Genomic DNA, 22732 nt, shown 5'->3' on the forward strand with positions numbered 1-22732 from the left:
GAATGGTACATGCTTCTCTGCTCAGATCTTAACTTGTTTGGTTGTTAACACGGCAGATAGTGTTACAGGCAGAACTGTCTTATCTTTGTCACCATTAAAAATAGTCTCTGAGAACCAACTCTTCCCCAACCTACTGGTCTACAGTTGTTGTGATAAAATACTTATACAAGAATGGGTTAATGTGGCTTATTTCTATATACTTTCTCATATGGGGGACAAGTGCACTGTATATGTGCCCAACACCATCTTTTTAGTGGAGTGTGAAAGAGTTACACTTCCCTTTGGGAACACATTCAACAACAACCTAAAAACCCATCTCAGGCTAGAATTAATAAATATAGCAGGAGTTCAGCTTAATTTTGTCACCTTAAGGCACAGACATATCAACTTAGAATAGGAGCCAGTGGGTATTTCATTCTCTGTCCGATGGAGATCTTTTCATACAATGAAGCATCTTGTAAAATTTTTTGTAAAAAATACTTTTTAACCTGATGCTTGAGAATCTTGACAATTAAAATTTAAATTAGCACTGGAATGTCACTAATTCACAGGGGAATTTTCAGAGGAAGTAACACAAGCTAAATTAAACAGAAATTATTAAGATATTTTACTTAGTAATCCCAAACCAATTTAAGAATTGAAGCATTAAGCAAGACTCCAGGTGCTGATATACATAACAGTACTGAGAGAGAAACCTAATACACCAAAACTTAAATTGTTTCCCCCAGTATTTCATGCCAACTGTAATCAGTTTGCTAAGCTTTTGGGTAAGATAGTAAATCTAATCTATGTAGATCTAATAAGAAGTTATTTTAGGGTTCACTCGGATCTTTAAATAAACCAGGCTGACTATGCACAAAAATACACTATAGGATAACTTTATGACATTTAATGGAATCCTGGCAAAATTGTAATGATTATGATTTTTTTTTGTCTTTATATAATATTCTCTAATCGCTCTTCAAGTGCTTTAATAGCAGCAAATGGATGGATAGGAGTTTTCAAATATAAAACGTGTAGGTAATTCATTTTGCTAACTAGATGTATGATAAATATACAGAATAAAAAATGCTACAAATTAGGTTTTGACTCGATACTTACAGCAAGTAATGTTCCAAAATGGAAACATAATAACTGCAATGTAGTCAATAGAGGAGCTTTATGTACTGCTTGGCTGTAGCTGGTGAAAAGGAACCACATCGACCCTGTATAGGATTTGGTCCCCTTCAACCAGCCGCAACTGAGTGGGAAAAAATGGATGAAATCTATCACAGCTAATGTCTTCAGTAGATTTTTGAATCTATTATTGTTAGCATGTTTCTTTATGTTTTATGATTTAATATGGTATGGGTATGGACAACCTAAAGGGTTTTTTTACTATACTGTATGCTAGATCATTTTTGTTTTGTAAATATATTGTGCTGAATTTATTACAAATAAATATATACACCAGATCTAATATTTTATCAGCAGAGACATGATAGTCTTTTTACCCAGTTGAAAAGTACACACTGAAAATAAATTCATATTCATGTTGATAAAGTCTCTTTTAGCTGCAGTCACCTGCTGTTGCAGTCCCAAGTCTTCCCTCTTCCTTTGTTTACAACAAGCGGGGTTCTTTTTAAGGTTTCTAATTCGCAATCTGTGTGATGTGAGCACTTCCTATTGCCTACCTAGGAGGGGTGCCCATAGGGATTTAGAAGAAAAGACAGCAGCAGTGGTATCAACTCAAGGGGACAGAGGGAACAGGGCAGTTATGGTGCATCTGCAACGCTCAGTCAGCATTTCTCTATACCTGAAGAGTGGGAAGGGGTCAACTTTTGCCAGAGATAGGTTTTAAACTTTCCAGGAACTCCACATAATTTGGTTTCTTACTCCTAAAATATGAATAAGGGTTTGTGTTGGGCACATTCAGTTTGCTTTCAGATACACTGTACAGTACAGCGGTTTTGCCATGGGACTTTTGACATGCTGGCTCATTGCTCAGAATGTATAGAGTCTATATCATTAAACTTCATGCAGTATAATTACACATTATTATTACACAGTATTTATATAGCGCCATCATATTATGCAGCGCTGTACAAAGTCCAAAGTCATGTCACTAACTGACCCTCAAAGGAGCTCACAATCTAATGTCCTTACCATAGTCATTAGTCATCAATGTAGTCCAAGGTCAATTTAGGGGGAAGCCAATTAACCTAACTGCATGTTTTCGGGATGTAGGAGGAAACCAGGGGAAACCCACCGAGACACGGGTAGAACCTGCAAACTCCACGCAGATAGCATCCTGGCTGGGTATACAGTCCCAGTTCATTTGCTGTTCCTGCTTTTATGTTAGAGAAGTTAGCAAGATACTAATCCACACATTTATGAATGTCCCAAATCGCTGTATATGAATGTCCAGCCTTAGGGCTAGAGGTCAGCACAAAACAATAAATAATAATATAAAACAAACAAAATAACCCCAAAGCAAAAAAAAAATCTTGTCCAGTAGTATTTATAAATAAATAAGGGTAATAAAAAAAATAAAATAGTTTAAAAAAAATTCCTCCTGGCTCATGCATCTTTCATTTATAAAATTGGTAGCCCAGCTCTGCAGTTTGGACTTTCCATTCACTCATTTTGTTACCCCCAAAAGTGTGATGTCACCACACTGGTGGGGTGTTCAGGACCTATTTGGACTATTGGAACTATAAAACATGCTCATGGAACCAGGCAGTGACATGGACAATCAACCAACCAAATGGACCCTCCAATTCTGCAGAAAGGATATAGAGAGGGTAATTTTGCCTTTTACATAGTCATTGGCCCTGATTTATTAAAACTCCCAAAGGCTGGAGAGGATACACTTTTACCAGTGAAGCTGGATGATACAGCAAACTTGGAATAGATCTGGTCAGGGATTGAAAACATTTGCCAACAAATAGCGAATGACTTAAGAAATCCATTCCAGGTTTGCTGGGTCACCCAGCTTCACTGGTGAAAGTGTATCATCAAGTCACAAAGTCACTTCTGAGCAGATCAGACACCCCTGGGCTAGAAGCTGATTGGATGACTATATAACCTACTTAATCAAAGTAAACCTGGCATTAAAAAAATATGAGGACTGTCGTTGCTGACCTTCTGAAAACACTAGCTGGCCCTTACAGTTATCCACACACATAACACTTTTAAAACAATTAAAAAAAGGGCCAGTTTTACACCTATGTATTCCTGTAAAACTTAAAAATGTAACATTCTTTGAGTATTGAGTACAAGTAACTTTCGAGGTAGTTGAGGGCTTGTTTGGAAGCTTTTTACTGCTTTCTAACAATATGTAAATTGGCTGGGCATAGATATAGTTTAATATGCATATTACTGCATTAATAAGCGGTTTTGGAGAGATATAGACATGCGTCACATGGAGACAGAGGAACAAACACAAGATCAGCATGCTACATCCACCTAGGTCAGTCCAGAGCAAATTGGATTACCAAAATTCCCTTTATCTTGATCCTGCAAAGAACACAAGGAAGAACATTTAAGGAGACATTTAAGGCCCAGGAATTGGGATGTACTGATTCCATAAAGCAACCAGAGAATTATTGCTTCTACCACCGTACCTAGAGACCAGAGAGATCATTACCCTGGATCCAAGCACTGTCAGTAAAGGAAGTCTTCCTGCTATTTGTCTTCATCTGGAATGTACTCAGAAGTACAAAGCAGAAACACAAAATCTTCCCCAGCAGGATGAAATGCCACAACAGACCTTTGATAGTTCAACTTATGCCACTGCCATGTTGTCTGGCTAAATTCAGAAGGAACGCCCCTTGAGAAGAATGGTCCAATATTGCAGATATAGCAAGACCAGTCATACTTAAAAAAAGGATGAATAGAATACAACATTCCTTTGGTGACCAAGTTCCCTGCATCAACAGTTTGAGGCTGGCATCAGTCCTAAACCTGGCATCTGAAAGACATGAAAAATTTTTGATTCTAAAGCTAGTTTACAAGCCACAAAAAATCCAGTCCATACTGAGTTGGCCTGTCTAGGAATAGGACTAACTTGTTCTGCAATGACTAAATGTTGCATTGTAGGAGTCTGGAGTGAAATTGGACAAATTGTACATTGTCCTTGCAGTCCACAGAAACCAGAAATTCTGCCTGGTGAAGGCATGTGGTCATAGACTGGTAGATTCCAAGCACAATATTTAAACTCAAATAATGTGGTCCAAAATGGGTCTGATACCACCTTTGGGTTTGGGAATTGTGTAAAAAGTTAGAGAAAACTGCAGGAAACAACAAATGTAAGTGATGAATCTCAAATCACTTCGGAATTTGCTTATCCCAGATTTTAGCTTTAAAATGACTTGTTTTGATGTAGATTTATCTTTATCTAAAACTGTAAAAGAGGTACTAAAAGTGTGTGCCTTGCCAAACCTTTTGTTTTTCTATTTACTGCTTTTTAAAAGAGATTTACTCTTTGTTCCTGTCCTGCTGACAATGTGTTCTGTACAGGAAGGGAGAAGAACACTCGAGCAGCAACAGAGAAATAAAATGCTTTCCTTTAGCAGCTTTTTGTAACACAGGGACAAAGAGGGCATCTGTGTTAGTAGGCGATATGTGGGACTGCTACTGAAAGTGAGACCAGCAGAAATATGTTTGCAGAGAACCTCTAGTTTTCCCTGATGGTTTTACTTACACTCTGTGTAGTGAGTAGTGTGCGGCAAATACCCCATTCCGGGTCCCAGGTTCTTCCAAGGTCCACAGGCTTATTTAGGACACCAGGTGCTAAGCAGCAGTGGACATGTTTCTCTGGGTTTTTCCTGAAGAGAGAAGCACCAGGGTGACAGGAGACCTGAGGCAGCCATTACATCCCCTGCCTCTGAGGAGCCCTTACATCCCTTGCAGCATGGATAAATCTCCAGGGCATCCCCATCAGACAGTGAGGACAGCTGGGACTGGAAGGCACATCTTAGAGAACTACCTACTAGGCATGATCTAGAATCTAGTATTGGTAAACTAGAGGCAAATTATCCACTTAAGTGTCATCCCACAGTGCGATCCTGGAACGCCATGATGCTCAACCTAATACGCTCTTCCTGTTCCACGATGACACCGACAATCGTAACAATATTCGCATCAGGGGCTTTCCAGAGTCAGTACCAAAAGCAGAGATTGCCACCCGGTTCGTTCCATATTTGCTTCACTCCTAGGGATGCCCCCAGACATGGATCTGGAAACTGACCGTGTACACAGACCCCTCGGGCCACGAAGTAAAGACCATCAACGACCGAAGGATGTCATCTGCAGGGTGCATTTTTACAGAACCAAGAAAGACACCATGCAGAAAGCTAGAGAGGTGGAATCCATTGTATACGCAGGCGCACACCTTCATCTTTAGTGGGATTTATCTAAATTTACCCTGGATCTTCGAAGGGCATTTAAGCCATTACCTAATGTGCTAAAAGAAAGGAACTTACCGTATCGGTGGGGCTATCCGTTCCATCTGATCATGCGAAGTGACAGCAGAAACCACATTTTCCACTCTGCAGCGGATCTTCCTCAACTTCTTCAGGATCTACATCTTCCACCTATTACTTTACCGGACTGCCCTTCAACAAAGCCCATACTGAATTGTAATCCCCTCGCCATCGAGACCACCCACCTACAGCAGAGTTCTCTTCTGGTTAACCCTACATCTGCAAGCAACCCTCAGGTTCAACCCCTGGGTCTCAACACCGGGTGGCACTCCACCGAGACATATGTATGTATGTATGTAGGATACAGCTCCTGAACCACCACCTGCTTATGAAATATAGCTGTTTTTCTCCCCCCCTTGTTTTTCTTTTATTCCAAATATTCAAGAAGGATCTTGCAATCCTACTGTGAGCTCCTACGCACAGTGTATGGGATTTTACCATTTTTTTTAGTTGTCCCAAGTATTTTAGCAGTTTCTTTTTGCAGGCTCCTCCTACATAAGAATTGCATTGTCCTGTGGAGGCAGTCATTGGGAACTCATTGTTTTTTTTCCTTCTCCCTATTGGATAATAACTGCAGCGAAACGTCATAAAGCAGATACATCTTTGACAGACATATTCTGTATTGTTCTCGTTTCCCTGGTTTGGCCCTCCTCATTTGAACGTCATACACCGGGTAGCTATACTTAACTGATGTTGTGATACTTTCTAATTTTTTATATTCTGGCAGTGTTTCCCCCCGATTCCCCCGTTTAACAATTTTACACATCACATGTGTCACCCGGATTTTCTGGGTAAAAGCAGGTCTGAGGCATCAGTGGGAAATACCAGGTCAAGCATCCCTCTCGAGTGGAAGTTCAAATGTGTTATCGGCCATGCTATATTAGGGGTCGGGGTCAAACTTATAGTCCATTTTATCCTTTTGTTTTCTGAGCCAGGTTTTGACTCCACCCACCATACAGCCCCATAGGCTCTGCTATGTTTTTCAATGGGACGGTTGGCTTTAAACTCTTAACTGGTTGTTCCCCCAGCTCAATATAGTGTTTATATAATGTTGATATTTTTTTTATTTAAAGTGTTATTCATTCCAGGGGTAGAACCCCTAGATGTACATCTACGGGTCTCCTCCGGGCGGGGTTGGTTTATTCCCGCTATACGCTGACACCTTCCCCACATAGGCCTTCTGTCTTAGACAGACGGAAGTGAGGGATTATTTTTGACCCCACTTTAGATTTTTACTTGGCCCCTTTCCCCTGTCTGGGGACCCCTTGACCGTATTCTACCCCTCACCCTATCTCCTCTACCTTCCCCAACCCCCTACTGGTGCGGGGTTGTAGGTGTACCCATCCCCACATCACCCCCCTACTTAATGTCTTCACAAACACAACAGGACCAACCTTTGAAAATTCGCACCCCTATTGTCAAGGGTATTACTAGCCACAATAAGCGCTCACAGCTCCTTTATGCTCAGCATAAGGTGAAAGTACAAATTTTGATTCTCCAAGAGACTCATTTGCAGACTAACAAGATCCCTTCCTTCTGTAATCGTTATTACACCTCCTGGTTCCACAGCCCCCACTCACAGAGTTCAAAACGAAGGAAGTCTCAGTAACATTCCAAATCAAAATACCAGTTCAGATACTAAACACCTTAACTGATCCTCAGGGCAGATACCTGTTTAATAAAGCCTCCATTTGGGACAAGAAATTCACAATAGCTTCCCTCTATGCACCAAACCATCAACCATCGGTAGCTTCCACTCAGTATTTGAATATTCTGAAGGGATTTGCAGCGGGTACAGTGGTGGTTGCTGGAGATCCTAATTTTGCCCTTGATCCTCGCATAGATACCTCCTCTGGGAAAACACCTATTCCCTATTCGAAGTTAAATTCCTTACACGTTAGTTAGTTTAATAGATGCCTGGCGCACTTTACATCGGACAGCCAAGGACTACACTTTCTACTCCAATCCACACCGCATGTACTCCCACATTGACTATGTATTGGTGAGTCACCCCATATTGGACTGGCATCCTACTGCCTCCATAGATTCCTGCCCCTGGTCCGATCATTCCACTCCACAGTGACTCTTCATATCCCACAGGCAGGCCCTAAGACATGGACATGGAAGTGCAACGATTCTCTATTTAAAGACGAATCCATGCAACGACAGTTCTAGACATAAATACCAATTTTATCAGGGACCACTCTTCTGACCCTACCTCACTACCCATACAATGGTAGGCTATGAAAGCGGTTATTCAGGGAATTTTAATACATAAGGGGCTAGATTAAAGCACAAGAGATAAAATCCGTAAATGATAAGATAAGGTCCTTGGAACATTTACATAAACAAACTATGTCTCCTGAAACATTTTTGGAGCTGACCGTTGCTAGAACCCGCCTCCTTGAACTTTATGACCTAGCACATCAACACCACTGGGACTGCTTTCGCAAACTAATCTATCACTTTGGCGACAAATGTGGGAAACTGTTAGCAAGAGGGCTAAACGAATATCGGCTACATATGTTCCCTCCATACACACAACAAAGGTAAAAATGTCCTACATCCCTAGGGATATCCTGCAGTCTTTCCACAGGTTTTACTCAGATCTTTATCAAATCCATCCCAATCAGGTTGCCCCTCCCTCCCTTCAACAGTATATAGAAGAGAGCCCTACCAGAATTATACACAGAAGTAGTTAACCAACTGGAATCCCCATTCACGGAGGAAGAGGTCTCGGAGGCTTGGCAGGCAAAAGTCCGGGTCCAGATCTGTTCACACCGTGGTTTTATAAACTTCATGCTCCCAAATTTGTCCCCTTCTTAATCAGAGTGTTCTCCTCTGTTTCCACTGACACACCCTTACTGCCACAAAGTCTAGATGCTCACGTTACCATCCTGCCAAAACCGGGAAAGGACCACCATGTGCTCAAACTACAGGCCTATTTCCCTAGTATTATGTAGACATGAAAATTTTCTCTAAATTGACAGCCAATAGGCTCTCGCGGTACATGCCTTCCTTAATCCATAAGGATCAGGCTGGGTTCATACATGGGAGAGAGGCCAGGGATATTATCAATAAAACCATCATGCTGACCCAATATGTAAAGCTACAAGGACCCCTATGGGTATGATTGGACTCATTCCAAATTTTGAATTGCACTAGACAAGGATGCCCCATAACCCCTTCTATATGCACTGCTCATGGAACACCTTGCTGTGGCCTTACGCCGAAACCCGGATATCTGAGGAAACTCCCAGTTTAAACTCTCAATGTATGTAGATGACCTGTTACTTTATATAACCTCCCTCCATAATTAAAGGAATTTGAAAAGTTCTGCTTATACAGTAATTTTAAAGTAAACTAATCCAAATTTGAAATCCTTAATGTTTCACTGGATGCAGCCCCCATCAGTTCTAACACATTGCCAGAATTTGCAATGCTGCCATTAAGTATTTGGGAATACTAATTACCTTTGACCCCCACAAATTTTTTGCATTCAATTATGCCTTCTGTATAGTAAGCTCCAGTCGGATGTTCAGAAGTATAATTCTGTACCCGTCATGGTTTGCACGTATTATTACCCTAAAAATAGATATCTTGCCCAGATTGCTCTATGCGTTTCAAACACTGCCACACTTCTTCATAAGATACAACGGCTGTTTAAGATCTTTATACGGAAAGGGAAACGCCCTTGCATAGCATTTCGTACATTACCAAGACCCAAGAACAAAGGTTGAGTGGGGGCTACAGATATTGTATTTTACTACCGGGCTTCTATCTTGGTGCGCCTGGTAGATGGTTTCATTGATCTCAGGTCCATACCTTGGGTGGACCGCTCCCTTCTATGAACAAACACCCCTATACCCAGCCTTACCTTTGACCTTCTACATATATGGGACATATTCAAATGGGAAAACTTTCTACATGCCCTGGTCCTACAACAATATTCGATAATCCGGCTTTTCCTCCGGCAATGGGCAAATCATAGTTTTTGGCCTGGAAGGCATCTGATGACCGCCAACTAGGGGCTTTATTACACAATAGACAAGCCCCCCTTTCCATCATCCCTTACTATACCTACTCAGGATAGGATGTTATCGTGACTAATAGATAGGCAATTACAGTCTTCCTTTACTTAGCTTGGATGCTAAGCCGTGCCATGTTATATCACTGCTATATAATTCCATATGGTTGGATGACTGGGAGAAACCTGTCACCCTCACTCATAAACTTCCCCTGACATGCAAAGCATAGGAGACCAAGTTTAGGATACTGTCCAGATAGTATTATTGACCTGTGGACTTGCACCTCTCCCACTATGTCTGATAGATGCTAGTGCTGCCTTTCCCAAAGGGGTTCAATGATCCATATCTGGTGGGAATGCCGAGTGATTTTTAGTTTTTGGGAAACAGTAATCCATTTATGGTTTGTATAGGGTCTGACGTCCCTAATTTTCCCAAGGTGACCCTACTGTCTATTTTTCCCAGGTTAATCACAACCACCAAAGAAAGGGGTGCTTCGTCATTTCCTCACAGCCGCTAGGGCCCTCATTCCGAGACTCTGGAAACAAATGTCAGCCCCTTTCATGAAAGACTGGGTGTCTAAGCTAGAGAAAATCTGACATATGGAATTGATGGTTGCAGAAGACGATGGCTGACATAAGCAGTTCAAATTAACCTGGGCACCATGGGACTGGTTCAGAGTCCCCTCAAATTCAGACATAGATTTATAGATATAAAACGAGGCTCTCACTGGCCGAGTTAAAGGCCTTAGGTGATATATCATCTCCCCCGTCCCTGTGTCCCGGACCGAACCGTTAGTTTAGTCTTGTTTGTTATTCCTTTCCCCTCTCCCCCCTTGTTATTAGGATGTTATTACCAAAGGTTATAATGTTTTCACAGTTAGTAGTACACCAAGTATATACCACGTACGTTTGTTTATTGGGATTATAATGAGGTTTACAGGCAGTTCACAAGTTACTGAGGGCAGGTTCCCTCACAGTTACAAATTTGTACGTGTGATGCTGACTAACGGTTTTCCGATGTACTCCTCTGGATTGTTCTCATTATGCATATGTATGTGTACTGTACATGCTTGTTTTTGTAATTGTTGCTGTTTATGTTTGAAAACTCAATAAAAACGATTGATACAAAAGATGTTTGGCTTGACAACATTCATGTAAAACAATATTATGTAAGCACTAATAAAGTTATACCATAAAAACAAATGAAACTAAACTAATGAAATAATTTTATTGTTACACAAAATACCATATTAACATATAAGTACACAGGAAACTGCAGGGTATGCAAACTCCTAAAATACTGAAGACATTGGGGAAACTAAAGTAGCAGTCCCCGCATTTTAGACTTAAATTTTCCTTTATTTTCAGCAGGTCAGTTACATTTTAGCAGTGTTACCCTGATGTTTAAAATTTAGGAATTGGTTATAAGACGAAAACAACCACAATCCTTTATACTTAGATTGGCCAAATGTTACCAAAATCCCACATCTTATTGGCTTCTATAAAGACCTTGGCATCGAGGTATATAGGTAAGAGTTATTTGCCAAGGAATACATGTTGCCAGAGGAGAGTTTAGTCCTAAGAAGCAGAACAGATGAATAAGCTTGCTTTTATAAACAAAATGTTGTCCCTGTTTCTGAAGATGGGAGGGCTGACAACAAACAAGATCATTGTTTGGTTTAATGGAAACCTGTCTGGAAAGATTACCGACCATTACTGACCTCTTGGAAATGCCTAATGCTGGGCTAGGAGGTCCCTGGATTCAGCCACTGCCCATCAACAACACTGCATAGCAGTAAAGTCTAAAATGTTTATCTGCATACTAGTTTCAGGTCACTGGCTCAAAAAAAACATAACCAATTAGTTCAGTATGACAGAAAAGCAACTAACAATTATATTGTATCTCTCCAGATAGATTTTCTGTTGATTCAGTACCCATCCTAGTAAGGAAGGGGAAGCAGCCACAACTTAAACATTGGTAAACACAAAAAACTAAGGCCCTGTACCTCTTTTTTGCGCATTATTAATCCTAAAGATGACAATGTCCAAATATTTTGCTTCATGGAAAAGAGAAAAAAAAAAAATCAAAGGAATACACATACACACCTAAGAACTACACTAAATGTCCAAGCAGTTTCAAGTGCAAATAGGGCCAATGCATTTTGGATTCCTCAAACAAGTTGTGGCCTAAAATTACCTTGCAGTTTACCAGTTATGGTTGTAAATAGTTCTCACTGGAAGCCTTTAATTTAAAAAAATGGGTTAAAAACAACAATAATGCCAAGAAATTAAAGAATGACTTTCTTCCACAAAAAGTCAGGAAACAATACTCAGCTTAAAGATTTTTTTTACAGCAACAGGATATGTAAAGAAGGGAAGAAAAGCACCAAAATACTAACTGCATCTTAAAAAAGGAAGGTGGCTATCCTTGTGTAAAACGTTGACAAAAAGCGGTTTCATTTTGTATAAAGTGGTTTTCCTCTTTGTTTGGGCTAGCAAAAAAGCCTACGTGCAAGGATTTGGCACTTGTTGAAGGAAAACAGCCACATTTTTAGTAGTGATTGAAGGTTCATTGATAAACAATATAAGACAAATATATAGACAAAAAAAAAAATACCACAGGGTAGACAAAGTGATCTCAGGTGGAATGCAGTAAACAAAGCAATGCTGGTAAAGTGAATAACTTTAACATAATATCTTCCTGCTATTGAAACATAAAAAATAAACTGGTAGTAAGAAACTATGGCGCTTTGGGATAAAGCACTAAGAAAAGGAAATGTTTCCAAGACAAATGTTTTCATAATGTTTAAAAGGACGAAACGTGTGGTCACGTCATCTTCACTTACAGCTCACAAATAGAACCGTAGCCAAAAGGTAGGAGACAATTTCTCCATCTCAATAGAAAAAAAATGGGAAATGGGGAAAATAAATGTCATGAACAATTATTAGTTGCTGCAGAGTCAAAGTCCAAAAATGTATAGCATTCATCTCTGATGTAAATTAAGTATTGTGTGCCCAGATTGGAAGAAATGTCTCTAGATGTCATCCAAACCATTTCATTCAGTGCAATCATCAGTTACAGGACATATCTGCAAGGCACAAAAAAATAAATAAAATTACTCACTACTCTTGCTTATTCGAAACACCCATACTATATACCAAACACACATATAAAGGCAGGTATTTTATTTGTACATCCATAAAATATGTGACCATATCAGAATGTCATTTCTGTGTAGGATTTAGTACAATGTAGATTGTAAGGTCAGTTGGGCAGGGCGCCTCTCTTCCTGTGTTATTGTTTGTACTTTTTATGTTTGCAGGTTTGTCATCTGCAGCCCCTATTTATTGCACACTGCTGTGTAATAAAATGGCCCTTGAAAAAAAGTAATAAATCTATTGAAAAGGTTTTTAGACACTGGACTTGATAGTTTACAATATCTATTAAACTTCCAAAACTTAGCTGCAGGGACATTCACTGGTACTCAAAAACCAATACAGAAAAAATATTTTGGAGTACCAGTAAGTCCCTACAGGTATGTTTGGGAATTTGTACGTATTTATATGACTGGGATGTGGAACTTCTTCCGTAAGCCACAGATTTAGAAACAAGTCACTAATTGAAGTTTATATTTCAAATGCAAAACACAATTAGCATTTCCTACTTAGATAAAATAAAAAAGCACAAAAAATTGTGTTGGTAAAATTTCATTTTCCAAACGAACAGAAAACACAGAGTAGAAATTTCATACAATTGAAGTCAATCTACCAAACGCAATACAAATCACTGACAAACAAATATAGATGCATTACTGACCTTCAAATGGTTATGCCTGCACGTCAACTAGTTCTGGAGGAAGTGGAGATTTGGGATGTTTGCTTTCAAAGTGCTGCTTGAATGTTTTGGGGTCTGGCATCTGTGTCTAAATTTGAAAGAAGACAGATTTTAAAAGAGATGATAGAAATAGGCCTATCTGAAATCACTCCATGATTCCCTGTTTCATTCTAACAGCTTCCAGCTTCATTCCAGCTGCCAAAAAAACAAAAAGCCTTTGCTCCACATTCTAAATTACACTTAACTACAGCTGACAGAATTCTCAGAAAATGAACAAGGTTTTGACAGAGGCTGCCACCGTTTACAATCAATGGAACATTTAATTCTGCATCAAGCTTTCTATGACATTAGATAACTTACCATTGTTAAACCAGAATGAATAATAAACCTATAAAAATGGAATTGTGAGCAGACAGGTTCTACACTGCAGAAGAGACATGCTATGCCTCCTCTAGGGCTGATGGCATAAAAGAGATGCCTGTCACATATATAGATAACAATATATCAGCCATCTATTACCTCAGTGCAGAAAAGACAGAAGATCAGAGCTTCAGTAATAGCCCTCTGTCCCCATAGCCACAGAAATGGTGTACTGTGATGTAATGGTATATCATTTATAGATACCACGAGGATGAGCACAAGGCACCGAAGCATACAATTAATTTCCACAAGGATAAAACTGCATTACCCTGCACACAGGACATGTGAAGACTAAAGCTGCCTTTGCTGCAGCCTTCTGATCTGATCCATGTTTCTTCTTTTCAGCTTGTTTCTTGGCATTCTTTTGTTGGGCTTGTATCTTCTGTTGCCCCCTGGCCATCTTTCCAACTCTGTGAAAACATGGCAAATATTCACTTATGTTTTATGGATCATATGATCTAAACTGTAGACATGGGTAGCACTGCAAGCTTTAATAAATATTCAAATATTATAAGTAAACATAAAACATAAATTACTTTATTTTATAAAATGTCAAAGTAAAAAAAATGTTAGTAGGCAAAGTTGCTTGTTTGAAGCATGAAACAAAAGTTCTTGTGAAAGAACCTCCAGTGCCCTCCAAATCTCCCTATTCAGCTTAAATAGACTGACATGACTTTCAGGGGACTCATCAGAGAAAAAACACTGAAGTCACCATTGCTGATCTCGCTATCTAAAAATGCTATTTACCTGGATGTGGTGAGGACTGGCTGTATTCCCGAGTAGGAGTGCATTTCATTTACTAAAATCGGTAAACCTGAGCCACACTTGGGGTAGTATAAAACAATCCTACCTGCTCCCCACGATCCAGCGGCGTCCTCCAGCGATCCCTGTCTGGCTTCTGCATCAAATCCTCGGCTTGATCGATATGATGCGTGAAGCGTCGGTACGCTCGAGAGGTGTGGCCTGGTGGGAAATTTAACAGCAGATTACATTGTAATCTGCTTTTAAAACATTGATCACAGTGATAAAGTTAAAAAAAAATCCAAAAGTTTATTCCATAATTGTACCCTTGTTTAGACAAATTTAAAAAAGTTTTTCATAAAATTATTAAATTCAATTTATTATTATATTATTTATAATTATTATATTATAATTTATGATTTTTGTTTCAAACTTAATACCATACCCGGGAGTTATTCCTAAGAAATACAGGCCTAAAATATTAAACAACAAATTTCCACGCAAACAATGTACCGCTTTTGACCTAAAACTACTGACCTAATTAGACCGCCAGGGGGGTTAATAAGCCATAAATCTGGGGAATCTGATTCCAAATGATGGATTGAGATGATTATTTCTCCACCCTAATTTATCTAATCTGCAAAAATTATTTTTCAGTAATTCACTGAACCAAATGAAACCTGTGGAAATGGATGCCATTGCTGACCCCCGTCTGCAAAACCTTTTTGTCTGGCAGTTTTGCTGATCCTAAAACTTTGGCTACTGACTTGGAACAAGCAAGGAGCTAGTGAAGTCAGCTTTTGGTCTATGACTATAAAATATTGTAGCCATTAGAATAGCATGTCCCCTTCTCTGGGTTGGACAATTCTTTATAATAAACGGGGCTGATATAACAGCATCATCCCTGCTCCTTTATCATTACACACAGTGCAGACAGCCATGATTTATTACTTCCCTGCTTTAATGTCAATTCCTCAAATATTTACCTTCTTGCAGAATCTCCAACCTGCACACTTTTTTAAAGAGGAAGTCAAATCCCGCAGTGCAGTCGATTTGTTTAGAGGCGTCTTCCATCGGGTCCCGCGTCGTCCCGGTATCTGCCTCCGAGCGGGCACGCAGCCACCTTTTCCTGGGTTCTTCTTCCTATGTCATCTGATGCAGGCATGCTGATCTCACCGCGCATGCGTAGGATCGGCAATTTTTTCCTGGACGATCGAGGATAAGGAGGCAGTGCTGCACCATTTTTTTTAAAGGTGCTCCACTTAAAAAAAACAAACAATCAAACAGGCTTTTTACTTTACATGAATGGGTTGTCCACCCCTTTATGTAAAGTGAAATTTCTGAGTTGGCTGATACAGCAATACAGGACAACACATGATGAGAGACCAGGCATCCAAAACTCCCAAGAATGTGTCAGATCCTAAAGATTTTGCCAGAACAAATTGCTCACAAGGTATTTGATAAATCAGTGCTTGTCGGATTACAAGGTAGAAGTGTTTGTAAGGCTACAGACCATAGTCAGAGACCAAAGACTTACTAATGGAAATGACAATCTATTCTATAGAAATCTGCCAAAATTGTATTAGAGGAAGCCTAGGAATGTTACATCAAGGCTCCCGGTACTGATGGCTGGGGGCACAGTGTGGCCCCTGGGGTATAAACTGTTTTTGTATTTTGATGAGGTGGGTTTATAGAGATTTACAGAGTCCAGGTGATCTCTGTGGCCATACATCTCCATAGAAGCAGGGCCCTGTAGGGCTGTCAGTGACAGCACGGGCCGGCATTGGATGTATCCAGCAGCACTGACAGGAATCCTGCTTCTTCTATGGGACATGGAATGGAAAAGTCTGGAAAGTGAAGCTGCTGCACACTGCAATCCTGCCACATAACTCTATCCATAGACAAGCACTGTCCTGTGAGCACTGGTGACAAAACCTTTCCCAGACACCTCGGCAAAGAGCCCATATTGCGAGCAGCAGCTTCAATATACCCGGCTAGTATCTCCTCCATGTTTCATAGCCCAGAAACTCCAGTTTCAGCTAAAACGCTGTACCATTCCACACCCCGGCAACCCTCAAATACCTCTCGTCCTCCTCAAGCCACCAGCAAGCAGTCCAAACAACTCTCCAGTCACGATATTTCAGTCACGAGGTGTCGCGACACACAGGCGGCACTCACATCCGGGCCTTTCCGGCTTCTTCCAGTTTCGTCACGACGTCACTTCCTCCCCAAAACGAGCGTTTCTAGGCAACAGTCACTAAAGAGTGGGTTAGTATAAAGAGGGTGAAAGAAGCTTTTACTATGTGTAAGGATGAGTAGGCGTCAAAAAAAAAAAAAACCCGCAAATAAATAAATGTTATATTCAGTCTCAAAGTGTTATCATTCTTCAAGTACTTTTATTGTGTACTTTTCCCCAATTATTTAGTTAGGGATAGAGGTCACCTGACAATGATTCCTAGATGATGAATGTGAATAACAAGACCAGATAACAAAAGTCTTAAAGCAGAAGTAAACATTAACAATAAAACATACAACCTTGTTCTATGGCAGGCACCGCCATCTTTACCCAGTCTTCTTCCAGGTTCTGATCTCCGGCCACCGCGATAGGCCAGAATGATGTAACATATGCGTCTGAAGATCATACGCTGAGCTAAGCATGAGCAGCTCACCATAATTTAGAAAAAGATGGCAAGAGGGCCGGTATTATTATTAAACAGGATTTGTATAGCGCCAACATATTACGCAGCGCTGTACATAAAATAGGGGTTGCAAATGACAGTGACACAGGAGGAGAGGACCCTGCCCCGAAGAACTTACAATCTAGGAGGTGGGGGAAGTAACACACAATAGGAGGGGAGCATAGGTTTTATTGCAGAAGGAACACACACAGTTCCACATACTTTCTATCCATAGAACTTGAGAAAGAGACAAACCCAAGGAAGATAGGACCTATGCTGAATATTGGGCATTGTTTAGTAAAGGCTAAGCATACATTTATTCACAGATGATTCCCGAATTATAGTGACACAGATGAAATAGGGTTGCTTCATGTATATGTATGTCAGTCCCAACACATGGACAAGCAATGCAGCACATCACCCGTAAATAAGTTGTGTGAAAACTCTCTGTACAAAATATAACCAGCAGGAAAACATTTTGATGTTAACCTATGAAAAACTTTATTTTTAAGGTTAGGGACCACATAACTGCAGAGTGACAGTAGGAAGAGTCCCCATTCCTGTAGATCAGGGCTGTTCGAATCAGGACCACCACATACAGGTCTGGTTTTTCATATATTCATTTTCTGACTCTCCATTAAACATACCTTACTATATTTCCTGATATCTGTTGGAGAAAGAATACAAATTAGTGTAGGTTCTGGTCTTTGTGAACTGGAGTCAGACAACTCTGCTGTAGATTGTTGGTGCATATTAGTTACAGTAAGGAATTCAATCCTAAATATATAAGCATATGGATATTGGTGAATCCAAAAACTTTTGAGTGAGACAGTCCATAACCTTTGGGTTTTATTACCCTCTACAGTAAGATATGTCAATGGCAAGTAAAACTGCAGACCAGTCCAATATAACTGTACCTACCACCAACATGCTTAAGCTTTGTACCAAAACACGACGGGCATGAATTTATAGGGAAGGGTATCCCTCAATAGACTCCAAAAAAGATTTGTTGAGTGTTAGTATAAAAATCCCACCTTAATTTTTATCGATTGCAGGACACAAGGCATTTCTTGCCTTTGAGACACCCAAAATCAATCTACCTTGTGAGTAGGCAACACAGCAAAGAAATACATATGTACCTAATAAAACAAGACCAGTGGAGACTGCCTATAGCAGATGAAAGATAGACTTTCACAGCTTAACATCCTGGCATCTGTCAAGAGAACCCCTCAAAAGATAAGAAAGATGGACTTCTCCAATTCTTGTGGCATATTTCTGAGCCACCCTGCCACGAACAACCGGGTATTCCATGAGAAAAAATATTGACTTGTCCCATTTTGATCAAATGTTGTATTGCAGAGTTCTGAAGTGAAACTGGGCAAATGGTACTGCCTTAAGGGTACTATAAGGTCTACGTCTCTCATTTAAAACAGTCAGGTGAATATGAGATTAGAGTCTGACATTTCTGGTGTGGAAGGAGCAAACATACAGTAAATGATCAGTCCGTTTCAAGGACAATTTCTGAATGTTCAGGATTCACCCAAACCACTGTAGCTATGTTGTTTGACCAAGCCATTGTCGTCAGACAATAGGGATGCCACTAAAGCACAGCCAATACTGTGGCTGGAACCTTAATGAACTTCACAGATGCAAGGTCAAAAACATGAAGGGATCCATAGCAAAACTAAAAGAACAAACCAGCACACCTTGGTAGAGTGAAGCCATCGTTTTTGGGTCTAGAATGAAAAATGTTGCAATTGTATGAAGATTAGGCAACATATAGGCTTGGATCCAACCTCCAGCTTCTGGCTCTTTAAAAAAAAGGAGCAGCAAAGGGGAGATGCTTCTTTAACACTGTATTATAGGAAAGGGACTGCAGAGCATGCAATTCTAGATACAGCAGACAATGTTACACGTTCTGTGTGACTAAACAGCTGCAATGCGAGCAAATGACCATTGTAAATAAAAAGGCTTTCCTGGCGGGTGGTATTGTGACCTAGCTCTTCAGTAATCACCCAAATACAGCTGGGTGGTTTTTAAAAAGTGCCGGGTGGTGAAACCGGCATATAGGGGCTGTGGAGGACACAGACACACCGTTAGTAATCTAAACTTTTTTGGATGAACGTGTACTGTCAAGTAAAAATCATTCCCAAATGGTTTAATATCTGTCAGTTTGTCACTTTGTGCCATAAACAGCTGATATTTTAATCAAAAGGTGCAGTTTCATTTTTTACCACAGAATTAAACAGGCCAGTCAAACCGTTTCCTCAGCTTAAACATCAGAACATCTGTTTAAGCAAGAGATTTATTGGATGTGCCAATTCCACATTTAGAGATAGATCTTGTCTAACTGGTCTAAGAACGATCTGTAAAAGGTTGCAGTACTCCTGGTTTCCAGTGTAGCATAGCAGTATAGTTACACGATCAGAAAAAAAAACCCAAATATAACAAATTTTAAAGTATAATGTGACCCTCACAATTACTGGGTAAATGATAAGTGAACTGCTTAATTGGAAGAATGCTGAAACTCACTGGAAAGTCAAAATGGCTTGCTACACAAGATTTTTAAACGGTCATTGAATAAAGTAAAATGGGTGGCACCTTTATGCACCCTTTACAGTGTTACACAACACTAGTGTGAAGAGACTATTGATTTTAACTCTTTCAGATGCTGTTACTGTTTTTCTGCAGGAGAAAGCGGTAAAAGCAATCTCCTCTATGCTCCAGTTACAAACAATTACAGTTTTTACTGTGGGGTTCAACACCTAAAGTCAGGTGTATGATATAAAGTCCATTGCTCATCTCTGTGGTTGCCACAAAGGTACAGGACTGTTATGTCCTCATCTTGTTTTGAGCCAGCAGGGAAATGCTTTCTTTTTATTTATAAACAAGGATGGACTCAGGGCAAAAAGAAGGGCAGTGTATCAGTTCTAGCTGAAAAAGTTCACAGTTTAGTGCTTGCCCAGCCCAGCTTCATGTAGAACATATCGAACTTAGGACTTTGAAGGTTTGGGGCATGGGATGATCTGAAGGAACTTTAATCAGACAGTTCCCCTTCGGAGTCCTCTTTTGCTTTGGTCAGCTCCTCATGAATTTCTCGAACCATGAGAATTCGAGTCAGCATGCTTTCCAATGTACCCAGGTCAATGGGCATCGTGGAGAACCACATGGGGCTATTAGGTACACAAGAGCGTTCTGGTTGAAGATAAAACACATCACTCCGCTGCTTCACACTTTCAGAACTGAATAGGACAGAAGATAAAATGTATTAAACATTAGGCAAAGTGCTAAATTACAGGCATTACACACTTACCATTTAGACAAGTAAAATTCATATAGTCTGACAGGACACCTGAGTGGATTGTCTGTGTTCTCAGCCATCTCCATCACAAACTGACCGTCTTCATCTTCTAACCTTTTTCGCTTGCCACCAGTTACTTTTTCTGTAAGGGAAAGTTTTATTTAGACCATCTTGTTACACTATAACATTTTTCTTTGTGCCGTGTACTGAATAACATGGTGTGATTACAGGGAAAGCCCTGGCAAGTAGCGGTTATTCCAGCATGTATTGATTGATAAAAATTAAGATACAGCTTGTTTACATAACCGCGCTGTTGGGACACAGATTTCATTCTACTACTATATATTGTTCATGGAGAATATTTTCCATTACAGAGAGGACTAGTAAACAGCTTTTCTAAACATATCAGAATTATTAAACTGTCTATAATGCATTGCTGCTCACTTTGTTTAAAAAAAAAAAAATAAATAAATTAAACTGCACAAACCATGCTCTGACTCTTGATTTAGAAAAGGGGGCATAAAACGCAGGTAGGTGGTCTTCGTGTTGTATTTCAGAGTTTTTGTACGTCTCATGACATAAGCAAAGGAAAGTTGCTGGTGTTCGGTTACAGTCTTCAGCTGGAAGAATTTGGTAGTGAAGAATAAAAGGGTGTTGAGAAGTATGATAGGCGAGTAAGCACCAAGCTGCTTACACTCCCACAAATGTTCCTCCTCGATCCTTGAAAACAAATAACCTGAAAGAGATTAAAATGCAGATAAAACAGACCTGTAATATGCAAATGGCAGCAAACATATGGAAACTTATGCATGCCTTACCATTGGGTAAGACAGGTGGGTGCCAATTCTTCAACAGCTTTGTAAGTTCCACCATAAATCTGGAGTAGGGTTCCATAAATATATTATCTATCCGCCCATTTTCAAAAAGAAACTGAAAAATTGAGAGATCATTTGTTAAATGGAAATAAAATAATGCTAAATACTCATAGAAAACCTAAAGCGTACCTAAACTCAGAAATTTCACTTTACATAAAAGGGTAGTCAACCCTTTTAATGTTATATTAAAAAAAAAACAAAAAAAAAAAAACAAAACAAATTTTTGTTGCTGTCATCAGGGTTTCCTATTTCTCAGCCAATCACAGAGCACTAGAAGTGAATAGAGCCTTGTCCTCATTTAACCCCTAATGCCCTGTGATCCCTCACTGTCAGGAGGATTCCCAGGGCTGTGCTCATGTCATGAATGCAGCCCTGGAAATCATCCTGTCATTGGGATAACCTGGAAAAAAAAAGTTTAGTTACACAAACACACACACATTTAATAAAATATTTTAACATTAAAGCCTTGTCCAATTTTTTTACACATATTTTAACCCTTTCAGGCTGCCTCACCCCCTGCATCCACCAGCGCTGCTGCTCGCATCTCCATCTGGTCCCGCCTACCAGCCTGGCACGCATCTGCTTCCCCTGGCCTCGAGCCCCCAGTGTTCACAAGCCGGGGACGCAGATGCCAACTGGCATCTGTGTAGCCTGACGATGCCCGGCCAGCATCACCAGGGGTAACAGATGCTTTGTATCGCTGGAGGACGCTGAGGGCATTGCTGGAGGATGCCGCTGGAACATGGGAACCAGGTAGGACTTAAACTCCCTGGCAAATTGCCACCTGAGTGTTGTTCAGGGTTACCACTTTTGGCACTAAAAAGTTAACCCCGAGCCACACTCGGGAATACCACCAGGGAGGTTAATCAACATCGTATAACAGCAAGTCAATTAAACTTCCAATTAGTCCTAGTAAGAGGCTTAAGTGATTGTGAATCAATTTCACCTGCTTTGATGCAAATGAAAGCAATAAAACTGGACGGGGGGCTGCAACAGCAAGCCAACCTTCAAAAAATCAATGGTATTCTCACCGTTTCTCGCTTTATATTCTTGACTGATTTTCCATCAGTCTTGCACTTGCTAGTGCCCTTGTCAATACTGTTACTGTACAATAGCATAATTCTGGTTACCAATGAACACTCCTGAGTCATTTTGTTCTCAAAGTATTACAGAAAATGTTATCAATAAAGGTCTTGAATATTTTTGTCATGGAGATCCTGTATGCGATTTTAAAGATTAATCAAATTTTTTTGAGCAGCGTATTTACAAATTTTTATACACATATTTTTATATACATAGGTTCCTCAATTTGTTCCTTGAATTTACCTCCAAACTTTATATCTTCCGGCTCCTCTTGAGAATTTTTCCACCTTACCCAATTCTTCCAAGC

General features: G+C 40.0%; 2 protein-coding genes across 5 annotated transcripts in view; both read right to left on the bottom strand.

Annotated features, from left to right (window-relative positions):
* The window catches only part of ZNF706 (zinc finger protein 706), a 44981-nt gene extending 28258 nt beyond the window's left edge, over positions 1 to 16723 (bottom strand). For 2 of the 4 annotated variants that reach the window (XM_072420364.1, XM_072420353.1), the window contains exons 1-3: positions 16571 to 16723; positions 14016 to 14157; positions 13310 to 13415 (exon numbers count right to left, since the gene is read on the bottom strand). In XM_072420364.1, coding sequence (XP_072276465.1) covers positions 13320 to 13415; positions 14016 to 14147 — 228 coding nt within the window. In that variant the 5' untranslated portion in view covers positions 14148 to 14157; positions 16571 to 16723 and the 3' untranslated portion in view covers positions 13310 to 13319. Of the gene's footprint in view, positions 1 to 10706; positions 12582 to 13309; positions 13416 to 14015; positions 14158 to 14597; positions 14711 to 16570 lie in introns of those variants that run through there. The other 2 variants (XM_072420346.1, XM_072420339.1) reach the window with 2 other exon arrangements.
* A 2700-nt stretch (positions 16724 to 19423) lies between these two features.
* ZMYM4 (zinc finger MYM-type containing 4) overlaps positions 19424 to 22732 on the bottom strand; it is a gene marked incomplete in the record, with an annotated part of 18893 nt that continues 15584 nt past the window's right edge. Inside the window, 4 exon segments of the mRNA XM_072409185.1 lie at positions 19424 to 20408; positions 20480 to 20609; positions 20955 to 21203; positions 21286 to 21397. Of these exon segments, the coding sequence (XP_072265286.1) occupies positions 20204 to 20408; positions 20480 to 20609; positions 20955 to 21203; positions 21286 to 21397 (696 nt within the window).

This window comes from Pyxicephalus adspersus, chromosome 1 (genome assembly GCF_032062135.1).
Source record: "Pyxicephalus adspersus chromosome 1, UCB_Pads_2.0, whole genome shotgun sequence".
Taxonomy (NCBI): domain Eukaryota; kingdom Metazoa; phylum Chordata; class Amphibia; order Anura; family Pyxicephalidae; genus Pyxicephalus; species Pyxicephalus adspersus.